The following is a 26,430-nucleotide window of genomic DNA, read 5'->3' on the forward strand; positions in this document are numbered from 1 at the left end:
AAAACATTGACGTAAACACTTTTCATTGTTAGTAAGTTTCCCTTCTAACAATTTAACACAATTACTAGATTGATCTTTATCGATTTTTCTTTCTACACCAAACACGAAACCAGGCATCATCGAATAATATAACGTTGTTATTTTGAACATCTCGAAAACACACACTTCAATTAAAAAAAACGGAAAACGTAAGTCGAGTTTTCATCATGAGAATTAGTTAACTATCGGAAATGGTTAGGCTAAGCCATTGATGGTTGTAGTTGCTTGAGACTGAAATTTGCGGCCGCCGTTATCACTGAAACACTACGTCTTGTACATTGACACCTTATGCCAGCAGATTTACTGTTTTTGCGTTTTTCAAATTAAAGTGTTGAACCCAAATCCAAAAGCTGTGAATTTATAATTTATACAAAAGTCTCTTACATCATCATGAATAAATAGACCTATGTAAACAAAAATGGAAAATAGGAAAATACTGCAGATTGTTTGGGTATTCATGTAACAATTGCCTCGCTATTGAGGTCACGGTTATATTTAGTCGAGATTAGGTTTCGAAAGCTCGCATACAGGCATGAAGCTGGATTTTTATTCAGCGCATTAACCTGCGAACCACTGAAACCAGTGGTTCAATTCTCCCTTATCACGGTAATTTAAAATTTTAATGTTGGCTCGATAACGCAAAACAATTGATACTGCTGGAAAGAGCACCTTAAAATTAGGAAAAAAGCAAAGTTTGAAAGTCTGGTCTTTTAAAGAAGCGAAGATATAGCTCCGTTAAGTTTAAACATTTGATAGACGTTTGTATGGAAACGGGCAATGTTTGCCCGTCCTCATACAAACGTTTGGAAAAGTTCCTAAATTTACGGAAGTATATCTTTGCTATTTTACCTGACAAGACTCTCAAACTTTGCCTTTTTAATTTGCTAATTTTAAGGTGCTCTTCCCAACAGGGTCGATTGTTATTCGTTACCAGGCCTACATGAAAATTTTAAATTTCCGTGACAAAGGTCTATAATGATGAATAAGATAATTCGCTTTGTAGACCTTTGTAGTGTTTGTTAAAGTGCTAAGTGAACCCATGAAATTCCTACTGGGTCCTACTGAGCGCTAACCCTAAGCCTTTCGTGTTGAGTTTTGGAAATCGTCCCAACATTTTTGGCAAGGATTGTCTGATGTTAGCTTTGCATTTAAATTGGCAAATTATATCATTTTAAAGACGTTTGAAAGTTACTTTTGTTGAAGTCACTGATCCACTATTCTTAAAGCCATGTCCTTCATGAGCTTGCCTTACAAAGTGAACTTAGTTACAATCGTGATCATTGGAATAAAGCCGTTACTAAGAGATGTGCAATGGATATTTGTTTTCGGTGGTAAATATGCGTGCGTGTAGTTAGTATGCAAAGTATGCACATTGAAACACTAGCAGAGATCAAAATCTTCCTAAAATTGTGGGCAAAGGAGAGTATATCTTCATCGCCGATCGTCTTTCTTAAGGAAGATGCAATTCACTTGCGTGAGCCTAGGGAGGTTAGTAGCCGAGATGTTTGATATAAACGAGGACACCCCTTTTTGCAACCTCCGACGCCTTCTTAGTTTTGCACAAACAGGTGCCATCGATAACACCAACACAAATTCCGAATACAAGATGGCACTTTTCCCACCATTTGAGGCGAATATCACTTTAAAAGCAGTAACGTTTTGTTCCTAATGGTGGCTGTTTTGCCAAATCGTGCTAATTGCGTGACCACTCAAACAGAAACATTGAAGTGTAATTCGACTTCAGGAAGTTGGTAAAATAAAAACGCAAGACCAAAACGTTTTATCCGCGAAATAGAGTTATGAAGATATAGCCCCTCAAGGCAATTAAGGTTCCTTCGTTTGTTCACTCCTTTCTTCCTCACTTTTATCCTTCTTTCCTTTTAAAATTCCTTCCTTCCGTTCCTTCCCTACCTCCCTTCCTTTCCTCTCCCTCCTTCCCTCCCTTCCATCCATCATTCGTTTCTTTTCTCATTCTTTCGTTCGTTCATTCCTTCCTTCCTCCTTCCCTTCCTTGTAGTATACCTTCATCGTTACTCGCATAATCACACACTAATATTACAAGTTTAAACACAGCAAGAAAGTGAGGAGAATAAAAATACGTGTTAGAAAAATCAACGGCGAGAAAGTAGAGGTATTTCGACCTTTATTTATCCCAGCTTTCTCATGTGGGATGCACCATTGATTTGATACAGCAATTAATCAAGCGCGAACTCGAATAAACAATTGACAATTTTATTCCATCAGAATTTAATATTCGAAAAGGCTCTAACACAGCCCGCAAGAATATTGACACTGGCTTCCGTAGATTTCACATTCGTCACTCACAGCCGTGTAAATACAAGTGTAAAGGTCATCAATGTCTTTGCATTCAGCACGCTTGGAGATTTCATCACCTGAAAAAGCAGTGACACTAGTCAAGACAAGGTTAAAGCGTCTGTTGAATGGTGAGGAATGGTGAGGAAAAGATGCTTAAGGCTTTAAAACAATGGGTTTACACTGAGCCGTGCTTTTTCCAACTTCGACGCTGCTATTTACATACAAAGTCACAACTACCCCACATGCGTGTGTTGGTAACTTGTAACCACTGGACTGGTCACTAAGGCCACGTTGGTAGTGGGAATTACCCCTTAATGTACCATAAAGAAAGTTGTCAGTGTCACCTATTTTTTGCGTTACTTTGAATAGCCAAAAACATATTTAAATCGATGGATTCGTCAAAAATAATGGTCCAGTTTTGTTAACAACAACCTTACTAGTGCACAGAAACTATTAACTATGTTTAGTTGCAGATGACTAGGATGGAAGTGGATTGCAACTTGAAAAAATTGGTCAATATTTTCATGTTCTTCCTGTTTATTGTAGAGACGTTGTACAAATCCCTTCATATTTTCTTCCCGGCCCTGTAACAGCAATTAGTTGTTTAATTAGCTGTTGTAGGTTGACAAATTTTTGTTAAAACAAGATAACTGCAATCGAGATAACAAGGTACCTTAATTCTTTCTTAGTTTTTCTCGTTTTCGTCTTTTAGAAATCATTTCGATCCCAGATCAGCAAAATCACAATCTCTTTTTTGAATGCGGCTGAATCACTTAATACTTGACTTATTTTTAAGTCGGCTTCCAACTTAATTTAATTCATAATCAATAATCACTACTCCTTTTACGAATTTTTAACACCTTGAAAGTATAAATTTTCATAATTTGCTTTCCACTGGGACAAAAACTTGTACATATCTCGTTTGTTTTTGTGCGATTACTTTCAATTAAGTTAGCAAAACAAAACGAATCGTTCGTGGTGCCGCAGTTCACAGGCAACGAGAAAGATAGATATAGAAAGATAGCTTTTGTTACGTGAATTTTGTGTTCAAGTCGTTCTTGAATATATTAAGGATGACAGCATGACAAAGCTTAGCTAGTAACTTTTATCGTAATCATACTTTTCTCTTCAAATTTTCGGAAGTATCTTGCAGCCGCAGAGTCTTCTTTCGGATCCTTGCTCGTTAAGGACATTGCCAAACTCTTAGACACCAAGCAAAAAACAACAAGAAGAATCAAAACTGCTTTGGATCCGGCCATTCCAAATGAATCTGTTTAATAAAGAAATCTGAAGACAAAAAAGAAAATAGTATTATTTGATGGAAGCCCTGAGAGCTTTTACGAAGGACTTACTGCAATATCGTATATCCCCCCGTACGCTAAGATCATCTTCTCAATGACTATGGTTACCGCCTAAAAACTCCGAGTAAAAACACACGGGCATGTTGTGGCGGAACTCATAACTCATCTAGTTCTAACTCCAGTTAGGCTTTCTCTGTACAAAATCAAGATGAAGCCCTCCGCCTGTTTGCTCCAGCACATGCCGTGCTTTGAAAGCCTCGAGCAATTCTGACCGCTCTCCGACGAGCCAGCATCTCTCTCGAGGTCGCCATTTGGTGTATCTCAATGACCATCTATTGCCAGTATATCGAGAAACGTGGCTCGAATGAAATTTTAAAGAGACGTTTGCAAACGTGTAGGCAAAACACGAAACATTCACGGATTACATTGTAGTCCATGTTACAAGTAGAGTTCCCATTACCACGCACTTTTAAAAAAGTTATCAACGTTATTTTTTCATTAAATATTTTTAATTGAGATCATCGCACTCTAATCGCCGCGCGTTGGTCGATTAGAAATCATTCGCATTCAATATATTTTGTGATAGATCATAAAAAAATTTTATCGATTAATAATAGCTTAAATATGAAAATAAAAGAGACACTTTCATGGAATTGAACTGCGTATAGCTGGTACGATTACGCCATTCCTTTAGCGTTAGTACAAAATGATGAAAAATCGCACAAATATGTTCAAGGTGATCCGTTTTCATAAATTATAAAGATTTCAAAAGCCATCTTTTAGCGAGATTGACCATCGAAAATTCATTTTGCGAAGAATGATTTTCTTGAGTTTCTCCACTAAATTTAGTACGTGAAAATTAAATACAAAAGGCGGCATTGCTTGTCCGAGTATTTTAGTAAGATTGACCACCTAAAATTTGTTTTGTGAAGAACTACAAGTCTTCTTTAGTTCCTCCACCAGCTTTTCTACCCGAGAATGCCTCACCCCCTTCTATGCTTTCACGCCATATTAAACACCTACCTGAGGAGGCAGACAAGGAAAATATATTCTGAGACGACTTTCCTTCTCAAAGCACGCAGCGAATGAAATAATGAATTCTAGGTTATTCAATTTTATACATCATGACAAGTTTTTGTCAGATTATCTGATTGGTTTGATTATAATACTAAAAATTACTCAAAGTTTTAACTTAAGTATAACTGGTTCATTAATTAAAGCCGCGATTCATAAATTGCCATTTACTTAAATCAAACAAATGAAAAAAGAAAAGAAGACCAATGTTAACATGAGTAAATAAGTGACAATTTTATTTTATCATCATTTTTTTAGCGCGGCATTCGTTTGAAAATCAGTGGCGCTAATTCGACTGACCTTTGTGGTTTTCAAGTTAAGTATCCATGCCTGAGGTAATTTGAATTATTACACCAACTTTTTATCCGAAATGAACACTTTAATTGACAAAGAGAAACGAAATGATGATGATAATTGTTATTAATTTCGTAGATCTACTCGAGTTGATGTACGTAACCAGCGGGAACATCGAACATACGGAAATAAATGGCACTTGTCTCCACCTTGTTCTCCCCAAAGCTATCAGATTTCTCACCTTTTTTGAAAATGCCAAACTTCTACATTTTTCATGTTTCCAAAAATCAGCCACGTTGAAACAGTTCAATACACCTGGTGATTATTGTTGTTAATAATGCTTAGCAGCGCATCTTTAAGGCACATATCTCATGTTAAAAATTGAAGAATTCATCAAGATCTTCTAAAACATTCAGGAAATCAACCAGCGTTCGTTTTCTTTCCTGCATAAATTAAGGACATTCTCATCGTTTTTATTGTAATTTATCACTGTAAAAAAAATCTTTTTCAGGGAATTCTCTCATGAAAGTTTTCAATTTTTCTTTTGAAGGTGAGGCTAACAAAGCAACGAAAAAAGGAAAAAAAACAACAACAACAACACAGCCTCATTGTACTAATGGAACTACATTTAATTAAATTCGAAATTAGCTGATGCCACAGCTGAGGATTAACATGTCCCAGGATGAAACAAGTTATGCTCTCCGTAGTCACAAAAAGTAAATTCCCGAGAAACCTCACATGGAATAAAGATCTTTGAAGTTGATTTTAATAGCTGATGCAAATGGCCTTTCGGTTTCGGCGGTGACAACTGAGATAAGAGGTGCTCTTGACCGAGGAAATGTCGAAGTATTAAAAATTGATGAACTATGTATGGTAGATAGTTTTAAATGTATGGGCATGCAGTTTCTCGGTGGGTTTACCTTCCAACCGCTGAAACACTCTATTATCTTTCTTAAGATCAATGGCAATTAACTAAAAATCCAAGATTAAAAAATTCATGACAAAACTCAATAAACATGTTTGAATGAATATGTAATAAGTTACAGAGATCAGTTCACGAAAAGTGAGCTGGTGCGTATGATTCCTTGATTCCTTCAGTCTTCGGTGTATCGAGAAAGAAAGAGCGAGTTTTTAAGAAAGTGCCGAAGAATATTACAAGTATTTCAAATGCTAATGCATGTACTTCATATCTTTTCAACACTAGTACTGAGTTATTCATGAGAGAACGTTTTTATTTAGGCACAGTGTGAGTCCTGCCATTATAACTTTTATAACCCATATATCAGTCAGTTTACGACGAAGTCCAAATCATGATCATTACCATTTATAAGTGGCCGAACTCAGGAACTGGAACAAAAATTTACAAATTACCACAGAGAGTAAATTTGTCACAATTACGAAACTGATGAAACGTAAATACATGATTATATTTTAATTATCTTGATCTTGTAATTGCCTTTTTTCTTGATAATCATTATGTCTTTATATGCATGAAAAAGGGTGACAGACCTACACAGAGGACATATTAAGTATTTTGTTATGACGTTGAAAATATTTCTTGTAATTTTATTAAAAATCACATACTCCTTAACTTGAATCGCATTGGACACCCACGCTCCCCTTTCCCTCACCCCCGCCCTAAAAATACGTGCCCCAAATCTCATACGCAACCATTCTTACGATAACAAGCTCCCCCGAATATATAAACAATAGCCTCCATTTGGCGCGAAAATATGCTCAGATATTTGTCCGCGGACATTATCTGTTCCGAGAACCGAACAGTTTTCCGAGAGCGAAGCTCGAGGAAAACTGTGAGCTTCGAGGAACAGATAATGTCTAAGGAAAAATATCCGAGCATATTTTTAAAGTAAAATGGAGGCTATTGTGTTTATCATCCTTCAAATATTTTTCGCAACACGCGGGATTTGCCAGTCTGTCATATGTCAATCACGTCAAAGTTTGTCAATTGGCTTCCAAAACCCCCCCGTCTTTCAATATTCAGATTTCTCTTCAGTCAAAACTGGCATATGTTTGGGGAAAAAGTACAACATTTGAAAGGAAAAGAAACTTTTAATTCCATGAAAGACAAAAGCAAGATACAAGTTGTGGATAACGTTACAGGGAATCTAACTACCTTTCAACAACAAGATCAAAGTGAAAAATTGTTAAGCAATGCTTTCCGTAAAATGTGTAAACCACCGTGAATGAAACAGCCGTCGCTTTGTCATTTTTCTCGTGTTCAATTGCATCATTACTTTATATTGAAAGTACAATTGTGGAATTGACCAGCCGCAAACGACCAGTGAAGAAGTCGAGGCTGAACCTGCAGTCGAAAAAGACGCTACCGATTGTTTTTTGTTGGATTTTCTTCAGAGCGCTTTCTTTACTAACTTGACATTGAATGGAGCCAGAAACGAAGTTGTTCACAATCGCTGAGGATTGAACTTGCTGCTCGAGGGTAGGACAAGCTTCTTCTTTTCGTGGAGAATTTCGACATCTTGGGGTATCATGATATGGCTGGTTGATGTTTCGTGGAGGAAATCTTGCCTTCACAAGTGAGCTCGACCAGGTGAGCATTGAGAGCGTGATTTGCCGGCTTGAGCTCTCTGTCAGTAATGACCATGAAATTTATGTTTTCTTTATTTAAGTACCTATCCAGGCCAGAACTAATTGCTCTCATTGAATTACGACTGTAATATTTGTCCTTGTGTGAGCGAGCTTCGACGTAAAATCAGTACGCATAATTATTCACGAATTCTTATTTGGTAAACTCGTTTAATGGCTTGTTGATGGCTTTGTTCTTTCGCCAAGCTGAAAGAAAATTATAAATACTCTAGAATGAGATGGACTAAACTTCTCCTCAAACATATGTTTTTGTCCCTTTTATAATTCAAGGACTGTTTGAATATAGTGAAACTTGGTTAAAAGCAAACGAAAATCTCGAAACGAGCTTGAGTATTTGAACATTGTGTCAAGATCCTGGTCACAATTTAGACGAAACGTTTACGAACAGCTTTACCGTCAAAAACATTTACAGCGTATGAAGTTGATTTTTTGGTGCTTTCTGGTACCGCTTTATCGACAGGCAGGTTTATATCTTCTGTCACAAAAGCGAATCGTTCCCCCATCTTGACATTAAGCTTAATTTTAATTGCAAGCTTGAAGCCTTGAAGTTTGGGAAATTGGGGAATATCACTTGGGAATTACCACTCAGATATTCCTCAGTTTCAGCTGGGGGCATATTCAGTCACGTGACTCGTTTAGACCAATCGCGTGAGAGCGAAAATATTTGATGGATTATAAAAGCTCATATGAGTTAAGCCTCTACAAAACTTCTTTTTATTAATACCAATTAATGCTGACTTGTTATTTCTACGGCGCTTTATACTAAGGCTCTAAAGCAATTAACAAGAAATATAAACTATAAAATGATTAATAACTGGTAGAAAATAACTTCGCTAGAAATTGATAATAGAAAATAATAACAATTTAAAAGTGCAATTTCAAAGTCCATAAAAGGTTAAAAATACGCGATACGAAACAAATGAGTTTTCAGTTTAGATTTAAATTGGTTTAGGTTTTCAGAAGTCCTATTTCATAAGGAACGGAATTCCACAGTGTAGGCGCGGCAAAGCTGAGGGCACGGTCCCCAACGAAACGGTGTTTGTACTTGACGCCATTTGTTGGAAGGCAAACGCAACAGAAATTGTAGTCACGTTTGAGATACTAGCACTTGAGTTTTGCTACCAGAATTCGAGAGACAGAGCCGTACTACAAAGTTTCTAGTCATGTTTTCAATTTTTGAACACATTTGTCTGTTAATTTTCCACAATCTTGGACTTGGGAGTGAAGTGGCGGTGAAGACCATGACAGGTATTAAATAAACCAAGGATTTAATCTTGTCAAGCTGTTGTATTTTTTAAAGCAGGCAAAGAAAGAAACAGCAATACAACCATTTGATAGTCATTCTCTCCTTAGATTAACTGTTGTTTCCGTAGCTCGTTCGTTACTATCGATCATGACTTAAAAAAATACTTGTATACCGTAAAAGTGTTTGGTTTCGCAAGTAAGATGGCTGCATATGTTATGCATGTCATTACTGTTTAGCAAAGGCTGTTGTGTTCATTCACTATTGCGAAAAAAACTTGTTATCATTGTCGTTCGTCGTTTGCGTTTTAAATAATTTCAGACGCAAAATAGTGACCAATTACAATCACAACTCATCATGAAACGGAAACTTCCTTATAATAACAAGCTAAAGTCTCCCCCTTCCCTCTGGAAAAATAAACTGTAAACGGTCCTTTGAAATAACATGAATTATTTTTGGATGTTACGGTAGCTAAAAAGGACAATTTAGGAAAATTAATCCACAGGTGAGCCCTTTTTATATTTTCCAGCTTTAAAGGATTATTTGCGGTAATTCTCTGGTTTGCAATTTCTATATCGATATATGAATTTTTCAGCCAGTGACACAAGCATACTCTGAAGAAGAAATCCGACTTCTGCCAACAGAAGTCGAAGCTGTGACCCATGTTCCGGTTACTAGTTCAGATGCTCTACCACTGAGCTACAGAAGACTCGTAGGAGCTAGGCCATTAAACTAGGTTCATGTGCATTTGAATGTCGATGAGTGGTATATGTGAAAGACATTTTAAGCCTGGTGAATAAATGATTCCTACTAGGCCTGTGCCACGGATTGAAAAATTCATCTATCATTTATTCTCCAGCTTAAAACACAACGTCATGAGCCATGACATAGAAATTGTGAATGTGTGGTCAATATCATATTTGTGATTGTATTTTCATATTTAAATCATTGCCAAGATCACTGAAATTAATTTGGTTATTAACTCTTATATAACAAGAGGTAGATTCCTTCATTTGAATGAGAATGAAAGCCTTTGAGTTGGTCAGAGGCTAAAAATAATCTCTCAAAGTGATCCGTTAATGAAATGACCTCATCCTGGTGATTTCTTCGTCTTACTTCATGTAAAGTACTCTTTCTGGTGCGATATTTCTCTGTAGGTTCTCCATCGAACATTCAAGAACTGAAAGCAAAAGGCTTCTTGTCGAAAATGGAGGTTCGAAATAATAATAGAATCTAGCGGCCAAGAGTTATCAGATTTCATCAAAGCGGCGGCAACATTATCCAAGGTAAACTCTGTTCCAGATAGTAAACTTTTTCGAAATATTCATGACTTTTAAAGAGATTTCCTGTGACAAAAAAAAAACTTGAAAGATTCTTATGCAGCAAAGCATATTCGATATCTCCCTTGAAGTGCAGACATTTAGATGCTTTTGATTTTAGGATGGAAAATCAGTGAAAGGGAGCTGGCCTTGATCAAGAATCAGCAATTATTTAACAATCGTTGAATGCTTAATAGTGCAACGAGGAAAGAAAACCCTCAGTGTTGATTACCCAAAGGCACAATAACGATTATCCTTTTAGAGACTGTATATGTTTTTGTAATATTGGGAATAATGTAAATAAGCTTACTAATAGAAAAGATATTATCATATTGTTGCTGAGCAGCTTGTTCGTCGTTGAATAATATTTACTTCACAGTCTCTGAATATTACTTCAATGAGATAAGCAGCAACAATAGCTTTGCCACGTTTTTTCAGCGCTGTAACCCTTACGTGATTTTTCCGAAATGGTATAAGAGGTTTTCACCACTTGGAGATTTACATGTTACAGTAAGTTTGCCGTTTAAGTGTAGTCATGTATTAGTTTTTACATTTATTTTGTTGAAATATTGGATTTAGGTTATCGACAAGCGCGCGCCTTTTGGATTCACTAGTTATTGTAGATTTCCCGTCGTCTCTCGGCATAACCATATATTTTAAAATTGCTCTTTCATGGTAGCCTTAGCTTTTTCCAAATCGAGAATAGGATACTACATTCAGCACGGTATGTCACAAACTCAATTAACTGGCTTTGCTATTAGAATAAAGCGAATTACTACTCTTGCAACAATCCTTGTACTACCTCCAATGACAGAGCTACTTTAGTTAGAAAAAATTCAACCACAAATACAACGAGATCGGACACTGAATTTAAAAATGTTTAGAAAGCGTACTGCGAGATCCAGCAATAGTCGAGTTGACGCTTTGTGTTGCGAATGCCGAATTATTTCACTTTGTATTTAATACGTCCAAACAAACATGTTTCTAATGTCATTAAAGGCGTTAAGTTCTTGTATTTTAAATTCTTAACTATCTTAAAGACTTTATTTAAGGAACAAAATCTTCCAAATATGCAGTGTAGAGTATACAGTGCACAGTGTACAGGGGCGACAGCTGGGTCAACACAGTGCTCCAATATGACTTGCGTGATTTTGCATCGTAAAATCATCATTATTCAGATTATTCACGGAAAAAATGCTTTCTTGCATGCGTGTTTCTATAAACAAAGGTTATGAAATCATCATTTGGCTAAAGAAACATGAAGAGTAAGTTGATCCGCCTCCAAGGACAATCGATGTTCTTTGCGGCGATTCAAACGTGTTTACGTTCATTTGGTTTTTTTGTAGGTGAAGAATATCAGTACTGAGTGAAGATCAGCTTTTTTGGTAACGTTCATACATCAAATGGCTGAGCCAAAAATTAATGATTGGATGAAAGAAGTTCCAGAAGAGAAGTTTCATCAAAGGAAACGTAGGCTCAGAAATAAAAATCAGCAGCGGCCTTCAGAGATGTGGCAGGAGTTTGCTGATAGCACAACATTGCATGGGCTGCATTTTATTTGTATGAAGCGTCATGTTCTTATCCGCGCAATATGGATTGTATTATTGCTGAGTGCAGGCAGTTACTACATTTTTACAGTTTACAGAGCTTTTAATAAATACTACAGCCGTCCAGTCAACACTGTAATAAGCAGAACATATCTCAGAGAAATGAGTTTTCCAGCTGTCACTATCTGCCCTCTCAACTTGTTCGCCAAAAGTAAACTATTCATGACAGACGACAACCCACTGTTTGCATCCAGCGGCTTAAACCTAACGTCGTGCGCGTCGACTTCAAAAGTACGTGGTAAACTGCCTTGTGGATTGTCTTTGCTTTGCTGTTGCACTCCGCCTGAATATTTACATCTAACTTCCCTTTTACCAAACTGTTCACAGCAATACAGACAAGATATCCTGGATGCATTGCGACAGTCTTTGCATCATCCTGACTTGGAAGGCTTTTATCGTTACTACGCCCAAGATGCACAGGCTTTAGTTGGACCCATGTGCACATTTAGCTGGGAAGAGCTGCTTTGTTCGTCCGACGATTTTGTTCCCATCGTAACGCCTTGGGGAATGTGTTACTCCTTTAATTCAGGAACCGATGATAAAGTGAAAACAGTGGACAGCGGTGGAGTCTCATCTGGATTATCTGTCATTCTCGATGTGCAGACACATGAATATAGTTATGGAAAATTATCAGAGGGGTTCAAGATCCTAATTCATGGACAAGGTGAATACATCGATCAGTGGGAAGGAATCAATGTGGGACCGGGGCAACATGCTGTTATAGCACTCACGCAGAAAAGGGTAAGACTACCATAAGTTGATTTCATCGGTTATCATTCATTCTTGACAGCTGTCAGATGACTTCAAAGCCAGTGAGTAGTGTCTGCACAAACAACATTACATTTTTCATAACAGTGCACCCCTTCATTTGTAAAATAAATTCATGTTTTATCGCCGCTGAGATGACAAAAACCAATTTTTTTTTGTGTCTCTGCAAATGCAATTGTGAAGGGAAGATGTGTCAAGCAATCTTCAAATTAACTTTCACCAAAAGCCACCCAAATCGCTATCTTTTTATTAATTCCTTGCCACCACAATTTTAACTCATCTATTTGAATGGTGCCGATATTCTAGTTCTAGTAGAAAGTAGTCAAAGGGTAGTCTTTATACCGATTCAAATGAAATTCCAGCTCACTACCCCCGTGCCAGCAGCATTTGCTGAGATGTTCATACGTATGCTGTCAGGACAACTTACAGGTAGTCCGTTTGTTCTCTTGTTCTCAGTCCTCTCTTTCTCAGGGTAGCCTGCGTAGCTGGCGGTTTTTATGGGTGGGCTCACCGGAAAGCCGGGCACGAGGGCCAAAACGAATGGCGAAGCCACGGGGATGACGCGGCTTCGCCGCGACTGTCGCGGGTCTCTCCCCATTTCACCCGCAGCTACACCACTCGTTTTGGCCCGGCTTTCCCGCCCACCAAAACCTCCAGCTACGCAGGCTATCTCAGGGTTGTGGTTTTTGAACTATGTAGAACTATTCTTCTTTCAGTACAAGAACTTAGAAAAGCCATACTCTACCAACTGCACCATGAAAACGTTGAACACATACTCCACTTACACGTCAGAAGGCTGTGCTGATGAATGTGAGGCTGAAGGTATCGTGAAGTTATGTGGTTGTCGTCCCGTGGGTTACAAAGGTACCTTTTTATCATTTTTAAGGTTGTTCTCAATTAATGCTATAGTGATTCCCGCAGCTTCAACGAGAATATGCCGAATTCAAATAAATTGAGATCGTCCAATTCAATTGCGTTTTATGCGCATTTGCTCTTGGCTATGATACTCTAGTGTTTTCTGTAGCATGAAAATCAACGCTCATACATTAAGAATAATGTATCAGTGCATTTGATTTGACACGGCAGAAATTCGACGTTCGAATCGGTGCCAAACGTTCGTCGCGTAATGCAACGGAACCAGTCACACTTACTACACAAGTTCGACGGCTGATTCAGACATCGAACTAACTCAATTAAATTAAATTCAACTCTGGAGGAGTGCGATGTTTGAACCGGGCCTAAAGTGATCCTCTGTCGTTGTCGCCTCGATCAGTGAAATAAATGCCTCCTCGATCAAATTTTAAGTTTCATCTGTGCTTTACTTTCTGTCCTATTTTGTCGCTTTCTTCTATTGTCACGTTAAACGTTTCATTTCCTGTTCAGTTACAGTCCTTTGTTAACTTTCATTAACAAAGTTATCGTTCCCACAGTCTTCAATTCGTTCATGACGGTGGCCATTTGAATTGATGTAAAGAAGGAGGCGCCGGCATGCGTTTACTCAAGACATACTCAACCCACAAAACCGCCCCAATAATGACCATTTTTCTTTTACTGTGTTTTCGGAAAGGTGCTCCTGGAATTCATACGTGCGTAACACCTGATGACAGAGAATGTGAAAGCCGTGCTTACGGTGAGTAACCACATACAGGATTAGAAAATTTGGACTTTTTTCCAGTTGGCACGAAAGATCCCTTTTCTCACATTCAATTCACCCTCTACAGGAAGACGCGAATAGGAGCACTATTTCCCTTATGCCTACTCCTCTCAAACATTTTTGTGTTTTTTGAATGTTTTCCTGTATTTAAACTGAAACAATTTTTTGTAAACATGCAACCAGTATGCTGTTGACCGGATGTCCAGCGATTGACCCTTAAGGCGCCAAATACACCGATTCACCGTAGGACCGGAAGTTGCATGAGAGCGAGGCCTAAGGGCCGTCGAACGCGCGAATCTCAAATCAACAAACATGGACGAAAGAGCTTTACAAGTGATAGACTTAAACCTTACGCCAGACGACATCCCATGCTCATCTGTTGAAAATGTGGATGATATCAGCAAGTGGACGATACCACAGCTAAAATTCTGGCTCAAATGCAATAGGCTAAACCAGCAAGGATTAAAGAAAGACCTCGTCGAAAAGTAAGCTTTGTAATTTTACTGTCGGAAGCGGGCGCCGCACGTCGCAATATTTTATGTTTCCAATATCGTTTCCAATGTTTTTTTTGTTTGTTTGTTTGTTTGTTTGTTTTTTCAGAGGAAAACCCTTTAACACGATCCCTTACTACAGGGATAGAGTTTACGACCCTGACCCAGAAAGAAGTTACACGAAGGCAAAGCTTGAAAAGCTCAAGCGATCGAATGCAACAGTTGAGAGCGCGGCAAAACAAACCAGCCCCAATAACTCACCTTTCGATAGCTTTCCGCCGGACGAATCTACACAATTTTCGGAAGACTTTTCTATTCTGCCTTCGTTTGTGCCAATGGATGCGTTCGAACAGGTTAAAAATTCTGGTAAATCAATTAAGAAATTTGCCAATGCAGAGGTTGTGATAAACTCAAACGACAAAGGCCTTCGCATGATGAACTTTGTGCATGATTTACAGGTGTATAACAACCCAGAAAAGCGTCATATTTATTTGCGTACCTGCTGTTGGGCTTCCTACAAAAGGAACATTAAGAACAAGGTAAAATTAGTTTTAAACCAAAATGAATCCCCGAAGATTCTGGCAGCAAAATGTGATAGGCAGTGCCCAGCCTCCAATAGCGGTGTTTGCTGCCATGTGATGGCTCTCATTTGGAAACTAGAGGGTATGACGAGAAAGTCAGAGCTACGAGATTTTACTCCTGACAACAGATGCTGTACATCAAAGCCAAGGCAATGGGGGAAAGGGCATAAACGAGTAGTGGAGTTCCACCCAGTGATGGCCTCAAATGTGATAAAACCAAGACATTCCTCTGACTTACCAGGCAGGAAGAGAAGAGGTGTCCAATCACAATTTTACGACCCAAGGCCACCCAAATCTCGGAAGCTTGTCAAGCTTAAAGTGCCCCTAACCCTTCAATTTGTTTTCTTTTGGTAGATTTCTATATCTGTGAAGAACTCATTTTCGAAAAATTTTTTTGAAATATTGAATCATTTTTATTTTACGAGCGCTAAAAGTTACTGAAATTTTTAAATTTTTGCGCCCTTTAAGCCCCGCTGGACAAATTTTTGTCTCGTGGGCTCATTAGGAACGAGCCAATCAGAAGCGTCCGATATTTGACACTTTCTTAGCTGTGACGTAAGAAAAGGACACCAGAAGGATTCAGAAGGAATCTTATGCATGCTGATTCCTTTCTCTACATTTCAAGAGTTGCTGCATCCAAAAACCACACATTTTTAAACCATTTTCTCTCTTTACAATTGAAGCATTACCGCGAATCTTCGGATATTTTTGCACGATGTCCTTTTCTTACGTCACGCTCCACATTTGGCCGAGTGGGGGACTAATGCGAACGATAGGTGAAAATATCGACAAGACTGCCTTCACTTCTAGCGCTCGTGAAAAAAAAAAGGATTCAATATTTCTCAAAAATTTTTTCGAAAATGAGTTCTTGAATGATATGGAAATCTACCAAAAGAAAACAAATTGAAGGGTTAGGGGCACTTTAAACGTGACCTTCAGAACATAAACCCAAATATACCCTTTGCAACCATGCTACCAGAAGAAAAGTAAAATTCAACTGTAATGACTCTGGTTGGCACAGTTGCTAAAGGTTCAACAATTCACAAGCAACTCCAAGACTATGCCACTCCCGGTTTGATACCAACCTCTATCAATAGCAACCGACCGGCTGTTCAAGTAAATTGGAGTCCTGTATGTAGTACATCACATACAACTGAAGAACTAACAGCCAATCACGTCCAAAAGGAAAAAGACCAAAGTTTAAATGATGGATCTCCTGGCCCTTCAATCACTCATGTGCAGAGAGAATCAGCTATGCCACACACTTCTGAGCCACATGTAACTCTTTATGGACAACCCAATGGTAACCCCCATTTGCAGGAGGAAGAAGTTTCTATAGGCAATACTCAAGGACAAGAGCAGGCAATTCCAATTTTTGCTAACAGAGGAGCTGATCCCTATCACACTCAAGCAAAACAAACAACACAGGCCAAAACATTATTTATTGAAACTCTTACAGATGAGCAACAACGAATTGAAATGGCAACAAGAGGGCAATCACTCAACCCTACTTAGTTTGAACAAAAGCAGAACAGGATAACTGCCAGTATATGCAAAGATGTATTTACCCACATGCAAAATAAAGGGGCAAAGATTCCAGAAAATCTAATTAAAAGAATAATCTCAAAAGGAATTCTTTACAAACATGTGAGCTATTCCCAAGCTAAACACCTTAATTATAAAAGTAAAGGTATGATCTATGGTATTGAAAATGAGCCTGTGGCAGCAATTTTATACAAAGAATACCTTTTTATCATTACCAGACATCAAGGAAGTAACAATTCAAGAGGTTGGCCTGATTTTAGACAGAAATAGTAATGTCCTTGCAGCAAGCCCCGATAGAATTGCAACCATAGTATATTACAATGGTACCATTGAGAATAGAAATGTAGAAATAAAATGTCTGGAGTCAAAGCAGGATGTTTCACCCGAGGTTGCCATTGAACAAAGCCAAAAGGAAGCCAGTTTCCCATTTAGGAAAAACAATTCTTTCTATGAAGTGAAGGATAAGCATAAGTATTGGTTTCAAACACAGATGCAAATGGGCATCTCTACACTTCCACTGACTGACTTTGTCAATTTTACTAGCTCAAGATATCCTATTTTAGTTCTGAAGGTAACATTCTCATCCAGATGGAGTAATGAAATTAAACCTAGTTTACTTGCTTTTCATAAGAAATATATTGCAAACAACAACAGTTAGTGACTCTAGGACTAAGAAATAATATGAACTCTTCATTAAGATAACTAAACTTGTAACCTCTCAAAGACGTATATCAATTTGCTATAGCAAAAGGAGGACATTTTATCAAACTCTTAGTATATAGTTTTGAAACGTTTTTGCCTTTAGGCAAATGTTGTGTTTGTTGCTCCTTGGATTATTTAAGTCTTCGATGGAGGGGACTCCCATAGAAAAAGTTATGGAGATGTTTTGTCAGAAATTTTGAAACAGACCTTAAAAGGTATCAGAATGTTCTTAAAAGGGTGCATCTCAAATTCAATTTGGCTCCTAAGTGGATAGGGGAGACAGTGTTTCTGACAAGTAATTCCTGGTACCTAGAAGGTACCAAGATAACTGGTTATGACATCTTGGTGGCCATTTTAGACTTAAAAATTGAAACTTTTTTATGGGACTTCCCTCCACCTCTACTCTAAACAGAAATTATTGGATTTTGAAAGTTGACTAACAAAGCACATACGGTCCAGATTTGATTTATAGATCCATAAGTAGAAAGGGGCAAAACTTGATTAAATATATGCCAAGCTTTTATACGTTTGATTGCACTTTCAACGTGAATTCGAACATTGGCTATACTCATGGTTTCAAAACACTGGCTTTCTGTTAACTGGTCAGTTGAACAAGATCTCTTTGGAGGAATATACAAACTCCCGAGGAATATACAAACTCCCTCCTCTGAGGGCTATCAGGTCATGGATTTCAAAGCCTTTGTCTGCAAGTTATTGATCTCCCATTTCAATTAACTGGCAGAAGTTACTTCTTTCCACAATTTTTATTTATCACTTATTCTTCCTGGATATAACTGACTGATAAATGTTATCCAGCTACTATGTGAAATGCATACTAGCCCTTCAAACGTGTCATGAGATTTATAATCTGAGTACATCTCTGAATGCTTCTGATAGTCCCTGGCCAGTTCACATTTCAACTCTGTGCAATCTAAAATTCCTCGTACATTTTCATATCTACCCTTAAATGAATCTGGCAAGTGCTCCTTTGCATTCTCTTTTGAAGGTCACACAGGCAAACTTCCCAACATAATGTAAAGGTAGTTTGCCCACGTAACAAAAACATCCGACACAGTACTTACAGACACACCAAATCTGTGCGCCAAGTCACGCTCGAATAATCCAAGACGCACCCTAGTTAAAAACAACCACAGCTGGTCAATGGGCTCCATTTCTCGCTTTCTATTTCTTTCATTTTCCTGTTGCTGTAGGAAAGGAAATGGAACACTAGGATCTGCATGGTCTCCTTTCAATTTGGCACGTGCATTTTTCCAACTGATCAGAGACTCAGAGCAAGGCTTAACAAAGTTCCAAAATGCGATTAACGCTCGATAACTTTCAAATCCAGTGTAAAAGAAAATGTCGTCGTCATTGGATCCAAACCTTTCCAGGCCAAATTTACAAAGACAAAGTTTTTGCCTAAGTTCAAAATTCTCAGCAACCAAATCTCTTTCTGGCGCCAGTGGTTTGTCCTCTGAATCTTCCTCTTTAGGCTTACCATTTTTGCATGTGTCGCCTGCTTCACTTGAGCGACTTATGCTTTTTGTTTCTGATGACACCACAAAAGGTCGAACTGCGCTGTCTTCACGAGCTTTTGCTCTAAGGCTCCTTTCACTCGATTCTTTACAATTCGTTGACCAAGGAAAGACCGATGGAACAGCATTTTTCACAAGATCGTGCCTTTTGCCAGTGAGACTTTTTCTCTAATCCTCCGCGGTGAAATGTTCCGAACAGCAAAACAAAGATGTGTTCGACGCAAATTTTTTGTCGCCACGTCTCATCTTAATACTCCATATCTTCCTCAGGCTTACATCTAACGGAAAATTGTGGAAAATCAAATGTTTTCTATTCTCTGAACGATTGTTGCACAGTGCAGCCGAGCAACACTTATGACTTGTGTCCGCCATGTTTTGCTACGATGGCCCCTAGGCCTCGCTTTCATGCAACTTCCGGTCTTACGGTGAATCGGTGTATCACGGAAGACTTACAAAAGCCTTACTCCAAGCGTAACCAGCTGACAAGGTCTGACAAGGCAGTTTTTCCAGGCTTTACATGGTTATTCATTTACAGGGCTTATTTTACGCTCTTGGATCAAATTTGCCCTGAAATTTAACGGGTACCTTTTCTCGTACGAGAAATGTTCTAAATTTTTCTAGAACTCCAAGAGAACGAAGTCAAGTGTTTTTCTCAAAAAGAGAACAAGTCAAATTCCGATTTAAGTGATTTTTCCATGCAATACATACAATGTACATGTACATGAAGCACCTTAAATCATCCGTAGCTAAAGACAGTTCAGTTTTATAGTTTCAGAAAACTAGCAGGGCAGCTTCTTCTAGTTTTTAAGTAACACAAAAAATGGGCCATATGACTTATTAATTTTCTCCTAAGGCATCAGCTGCGTCAATCAGCAGCGGTCATAAGATATGACGTCAGACAACACATTTTACTATTTAGATTCTATAGATTATGATTCCTGTGGCTGTGAAGTACCTTGCTTTCAGACGAGATACAGCGTTGAAGTGTCTTTTTCAAGATTTCCGGATGCTGGCACCGCCGAGACACTCGCTAGTTCCTATGGCGGTATAAACTACCAAAGGTAAATATTAAATCTCTTCTCTGTATCACCATAAAAATCGGCGGCATTAGATACATTGATTATTTAACGGTTACACGCATAATTTCAGCAATGGCTTTTTAATGAACGATAACTAACTTCATCGAAGAAAATTTCATGATCAAAATAACATTGCTGCATTTTGTGTTCAAGGCGATGAACAAGCGAGATTCGTGGGAATGAGAAATAAGACTTAGTATAGCTAAATAGTAAATATTGTATGTTCATGTCGCTGAGCATGTTGGAATACTTAAAGATCATTCGTTAGTAGCGCTCCATTTTTCAAACTATTTTCAACTGTTAAGGACAATTGTTAAGGAAGAAATCTTGCGGATTAGTTAGATAAACTTCTTGTTCTTAGTTTAGTACATTCCTGAATAGACCTTAAAAACAATAAGATACGATAATCAAATAATCATGAAACAAATCAACATATAAATCAATCAATCAATCAATCAATCAATCAATCAATCAATCAATCAATCAATCAATCAATCAATCGATCGATCGATCGATCAATCAATCAATCGATCGATCGATCGATCGATCGATCGATCAATCAATCAATCAATAAATAAATAAATAAATATCAGCACGGGTAAAAATAATCATTACAGGTGCTCGAAAAAGCTGGAATAACTAGGCGAGGAATAGCCTTGATGGCTAGTATGTATGATAGGGGTTCGAAATCTCGCTCCCCACTGCGAACGCTCCGATTGCATTAACTATGCTCTCTGAAACACATGAATTAAACTCAACTTTTATGACAATATATTTTACATGAATTTAAATATATGAAACATATATTTTGAAGGTAAATATATAAAACATATATTTTGAACTGCGGATGAAAGATCAAATAGAAGAAAGATCCTCGCAGTTAGCACGCAACTTAAGCAGTTGCGAAAAGGAAGCCTTAAGAAAAAAAAATCAGGCTTAAACGGGATTCGAACCCATGACCTTTGCGATGCCGGTGCAGTGCCCTTCCAACTGAGCTATCAAGCAAACTGGGAGCTGGTCAGCTTGTTTGTGGGCGTTAAGTCACTTAGAGGACTACAGAGAAGAAACGACTAAAGTGATACGCAGTATGACCACCTAACAACACTAGAAACAGAAATTGACGGTATGCTAAGAAGTGAGCAGAAAAGCTCGGAGAAAACTAGTGCTCTACAACTGCACGACGACAGTAATTGGATCCTGCTTTGACACTTGCTCTCTACGTTCTTCGCGATGCAAAGAAAATTGGAACTTATCAAGGACATGTGTTTTTCCTGTGTACATAAAAAATATAGCGTCAACGCTGGGAGTACAACCCGGATCACAATGTGGGAGGCGAGTGCTCTCACCACTGCACCATCCCTGCCCTACATAATGACGTCCCGATCACATTAATTTTGTGAATAAGAGTGGGGCTCTTGTTAGCAATTTATTCCTATTAAGTTTAGTTGATTTTCAAGTGTAAAATTGTCATATTGAATTTTGGTTAAAAATAATTTTATTTATTTGTTCATTTATTTATTTGTTGTTCGCCAAGAAGGAAGAATACAATGCCATATTATTACAAGGTGCATCAAGTCAACATAACTCAAATGCTCGAAAACGTTCTAGTAGAGTTCTAGTAAAAGAGTATATTACGGCGCCCAATATATATGCGTTATTGACCAAGCGTGAGGTCAAGATGGCTGGATATTGGCCAAGTTCTTTTTTTGCGTTTTTATGGACCGAGACGAAGTCGAGGTCCATAAAAACGCAAAAAAAAGAACGAGGCCAATATCCAGCCATCTTTACAGAACAAGCTTGGTCAATAAAGGATTTATTATATAACTTTACCTTCAAGTTAAAACTACAACAACAAAACAAAACAGGACATAAAACTGCTCTGCTAGGAAAGAAATTCTTCATAGCCGGCCGGTGCAAGATTTATTTTCAGTGCATTTTGGGATTAGCATGTAATCGTGGAAAACGAGGAATCCTAAATTATCTTAGGGCTCTAACTTAATTATGGATTAAAGAGAGTATACAATTATTGAGAACGAAAAATTTAGATTTTCGCAAGAGCGGGAAGATTTGAATAGAATCCGGCAAACTCGCCATTTTCAGCCGATCGCGCGGTGCCGTAAATAATAAACATTTTTACACAGTTTTCGCCTTCTAATCATTAATTCTTGAATGGAAAAATAGATTTTGAGATTATATGCAAACATAAGCCGAAAAAAAGAGTGGGTAAACCAGAAAACTGGGCGAAACTTTGATAAGATTTTGTTGTTTACAACAAGCAAGACGCAGCTAAATTAAAAACGTGAGCTTCTTCGGCGAACTTGAGAGAAATACTTTTCTGAACTGCTCTAGACACTTAACGCAACTTTCACTACGCTATGATTTAAATACAGTCATTGCAAACCTAGAGAACTTATGAATATGGCACTCGACTTGAGACAATAAGTTTTACAAAATCAACTCTATCTAAAATACTACACGCAGAGCAACTCACCGATTCAACTCACATTCATTGTAGCTGAAACAAAATTTTCACTACACCAGGACGATTCCATTCTCTTTCCTTTCCTTTAGGTAAATGTTGAGAGTTTACCGAACTTTTTAGTGAGCGTTTTCCCCCAAAACAACGAGAAAATCGAAGAAACGATTGCAGTGTTGTTGGGATTAAACTTTCGATGCCAAGCGGACGGGCAACGGGTAATCCCGAGCGGGCAAGATAGCTCCATCTTGCCCGCTCGGGTAGCCAATCACAGCGCAGGATTTGACTCATCTTGCCGCTCGTGGAGCCAGCCATATAATAATTTTGCCTTATGCGATGCTAATCGATGCTGTTCTTCAATTGATCAGAAATAACCTCGTGCTGTTACAAGTGGGTTTCAAGTCCCTAAGTTATGAGATGCAGGAGCAGAAACCAGCTTACGATAGCAACGCTTTGTTTGGTAGGTAATACAAATATATTTCAGACTGTTTCATTCTGGGATAGTACTGTGTTTGTTTACAATATCACAACAGAAACAAAATAGTAACTCTAAATTTGATAAACCCGGTGAATGATGCATTCTACGAAGATGGATCATTTCAAACACGGGGGGGGGGGGGGGGGAGGGGAGCCTGTATCCTGTTGACGCGTCTTAAAATAGACCGTATTCGTATTCTCGGTATTGAACTGGAACTAGCTTGCACACGAGCGGGGAAAACGTATTACTATTAAAAAGTATTATTTGATTGCAACCTAGATCCAGTTCAACACAGAGAATACGAATACGGTCTATTAAAAGTGAGTTTGAAACTCAAATAACTTTAGAACTCTATGCACAAATTCGTGTTCTTAGGGCAAGAACTTCTAATTTACCTCACATTTTTCACACTGAACTGCGGTGCGTCTGAACTTGAGGAAAGAGGTGAGCAAACTGCCTCGCGAGGTGATTAGCTCAGCTGTTTCATCACGGGCACGGTTGAGTTTTTGCCTAGCGAGGCCATGATGAAATTATCTGTCGTGTTTCATATTTGAGAATTCGCCTCGCGAGGCGAAATGCTCATGAAAACTCAACCGCACACCTGAGGAAATAGCTTAGCTGATTTCCTCGCGTAGCCTCGCGATTCCTCGCAAAGCAGTTTGCTCAGCTCTTTCCTCAAGTGTTCAGCAGGCTTTAGCTATTCTTACTGATCACATATTTGATTTTTTTCATGTAGACTTCTATCTTCGCACTTTTATTATATATCATTCCTCCCTGTTGAGAACGCTGTGTTTCCCCTGTCCTTTCAACGGCGTACCTTACCTTAAAACTGGTCATCCTCACGGCTTAAGCTGGTTTGATGCAACTCGTGTAATGCACGAGGATTTGATTCGGTGTTGTTAAATCAGCTGTTGTCTCTCTTATTTTAGGTGAGATTGGAGGGAACATGGGATTGTTCCTGGGATGCAGCTTATTGACGATCTGCGAGTTCTTCGATTTTATCATCCATTTCCTAGCAACAAGAGGAAGGCGTCAAATTGATCATTCGACGTGATACAAAAACCTTCATCTTTAAATAATCTTCATCTTCATTTTCATCTTTACGGCATCAGTAACGCTCCATCCCTAATTGATATATTCCTATATTTATTCTCCTTTTTCTTAAATTTTACTCAGAGACTAGAATTATTTCTCTAGGAGAAATATTCCCAGAGTTATGAATTGTTTTGAACATTTTGTATTAGACTTGTGTAATTCATTCGCAGCGCATATTTGTAAACACGCCCTAATTTTAAAGAAAATGCCAAATATTTCAAACCATAATGAAACATTATTTTTCCTTTATTTCTTCTTTTGTTAACGTTTGTCATAAGAGTATGAATATTTCTATACGAGGAATATTTCCAGAGTAATGAATTTTCAAACCTTTTTATCCGAGCGGCCAAATTGCACGCGTGAAAAACATCACGCGGTAGCCAACTTGCAAGCCGTTTACAAATTTAAAAATGCTTTCTTTCCGGCAACAATCGATAAATTTTCCTCTTCCACAAGCGAAATATTTCTGGAGAGCTTATTTTTTTCACCCACAAGTATTTTATACTCTCAAACGTCATCGGAATTCATCACTGTGATCTTGCACGATCAACAAGAACAGTTGGTTCAAAAGTGGATTCGTCGGTTGCTTTGATGCACTGTATGATCCGAATGATCTGAGATCACAAATCTGTTTTTGGATTCTCCCAAAGAAACGCACATTTATATACAACGCCTTTTGTATATAACATTATATATATATAACGCCAGAAAGGATGAGGAATTTGTAACGTTATTACGTGTTATTACGTTCATACAACAAGTAGACTTGCATGTATATAAATCCTATTAAAAAGGAATTGTGGAGCTCCACTTTTAGGCTTGGCTAAATATATTAACAGTCACTGACGGATATTGACGAATTGGACAGGGCCACTTTTTACCGTATATGCAGCAAGCGATCCCTCTCATTAGGCTCGGCAGTGGGATAAGGAACGAGGAATAATTGATATGTTCGCTTAAGTGCTGGGTCTATGTATTTGGTGGCTCGTTTGGCTCGGCAGCGGAGACTAAAGAGCATACGAGCCAGCCAGCTCGTTTGGTATACGGTAAAAAGTGGCCCTGTATTCTGAAGCTTATCCGACGAGGAATTGTTTACAGAGGTCGGAAAGTGGAGAGCGAAGCCAGCCGGAGAGCCTGTGGACCGGCATTCTTTTGATGCCGCAGTTCCATGAAACCAGATTCTGGTATCATGATCTCATTGGTTAGATAGATATTGCGATAGTCGACAGGACAAGAATGGTGAATAAACTGTACGCATAGGATCATTTGAGTGTCGCGCGGTGTAAATTTGCATAATTTGTGAATAAAGCTGGAGCTTCTTTGGCTTGCAGTTTCGAGCGAATCTTTTCCTCATAACCTTGCACTTAAATTTAAAAAAGACCAAAAGGTTTGCCTATAATCGGCAGCTAAAAAGTAAGTTCTTTTTGGAATTTTTACCGACCGGTTTTGGCAAGAGTTTGATCTTCCAGTTGCTTCCTTGGGTGTTAAAAGGAAAATTATACTTAGAACATTCTATAATAGGCCATTTCCGAGTTGCGTTGAACCTCATTATGAAAGCGAGGCTAAGTGCAAAATTTTTTATTGCGAAAATTAGTTTTCAATCATATGCAAACAAAACTAATTTTCATATGAAAAGTTTTGCACTTAGCCTTTCTTTCATGATGAGGTTCACAGCAACTCGGAAACCGTGTCTCCCCGCTGGTGTCATCAATGAAGGAGAAGGTTGAGGAGCTGTCAGACGTTTGCCTCAAAGCGTTTGCCATCGGTGCTGGGGACAAAAAAGGCTTGACTGAAGGCTCTATATCAGTTGGCGATCGTACCGCTGCGGATCTTTACCAGTTTGTTGCTCAAGAGTAATGAGCAATCATTTGATTTTTAAGGAGTTGAAAACGGAAACTACCCCCACTGTCTCGCGTTCAGGCGAGCTCAAGAATCTTTCGCAGAATCAACAAATGGGTCCAAATGTACCCTCGTTCTCGCTGCATTTCCTAATGAATAATATTATTGACGTATATTTATTGATATTCCGACTTGGGAATGATAGTCCGAGGCAGAGACCAGAAAAGAAATTAAAAATTGCAATAGTAACTTTCTTTCGCAAGAACGTCTTCAGCAGTTACGTCATTTGCCGCTTCTTTACACACTAGCCCTTTCAGACCAAAACGCGTGACGACATTAATTTTTGTCAGTTTTTCAGTAATACCACTG

At 38.3% G+C, this 26,430-nt stretch overlaps 1 protein-coding gene and 1 long non-coding RNA gene across 4 annotated transcripts; one reads left to right on the forward strand and one right to left on the reverse strand.

Annotated features, from left to right (window-relative positions):
* Positions 1 to 2,165: 2,165 nt before the first annotated feature.
* LOC146489695 (uncharacterized) lies at positions 2,166 to 4,805 on the reverse strand. Of its 2 annotated transcripts, none has more exons than XR_014863555.1 (3): positions 4,680 to 4,805; positions 3,476 to 3,642; positions 2,166 to 2,432 (listed from the first exon to the last, which is right to left on the reverse strand). It is a non-coding gene; the product is annotated as an uncharacterized LOC146489695 (long non-coding RNA). The 2 variants fall into 2 exon arrangements; XR_014863556.1 differs by having other exon boundaries at positions 3,476 to 3,625; positions 4,662 to 4,761.
* A 2,275-nt stretch (positions 4,806 to 7,080) lies between these two features.
* Positions 7,081 to 25,464, forward strand: LOC146489696 (acid-sensing ion channel 1-like). 2 transcript variants are annotated; one of them, XM_085103859.1, is made up of 8 exons: positions 7,081 to 7,593; positions 10,050 to 10,178; positions 11,558 to 12,559; positions 13,303 to 13,450; positions 14,154 to 14,216; positions 20,014 to 20,155; positions 23,018 to 23,109; positions 24,057 to 25,464. In XM_085103859.1, the coding sequence occupies exons 3-8, from the start codon at positions 11,615 to 11,617 to the stop codon at positions 24,179 to 24,181; spliced, it is 1,515 nt and encodes a 504-aa protein (XP_084959985.1). In that variant the 5' UTR covers positions 7,081 to 7,593; positions 10,050 to 10,178; positions 11,558 to 11,614; the 3' UTR covers positions 24,182 to 25,464. The 2 variants fall into 2 exon arrangements, with proteins under 2 accessions (XP_084959985.1, XP_084959979.1); XM_085103853.1 differs by lacking the exons at positions 7,081 to 7,593; positions 10,050 to 10,178 and adding an exon at positions 10,616 to 10,721.
* Positions 25,465 to 26,430: the final 966 nt, after the last annotated feature.

This window comes from Pavona decussata, unplaced genomic scaffold (assembly GCF_977016875.1).
Source record: "Pavona decussata unplaced genomic scaffold, jaPavDecu1.1 SCAFFOLD_4, whole genome shotgun sequence".
In the NCBI taxonomy this organism is placed as follows: domain Eukaryota; kingdom Metazoa; phylum Cnidaria; class Anthozoa; order Scleractinia; family Agariciidae; genus Pavona; species Pavona decussata.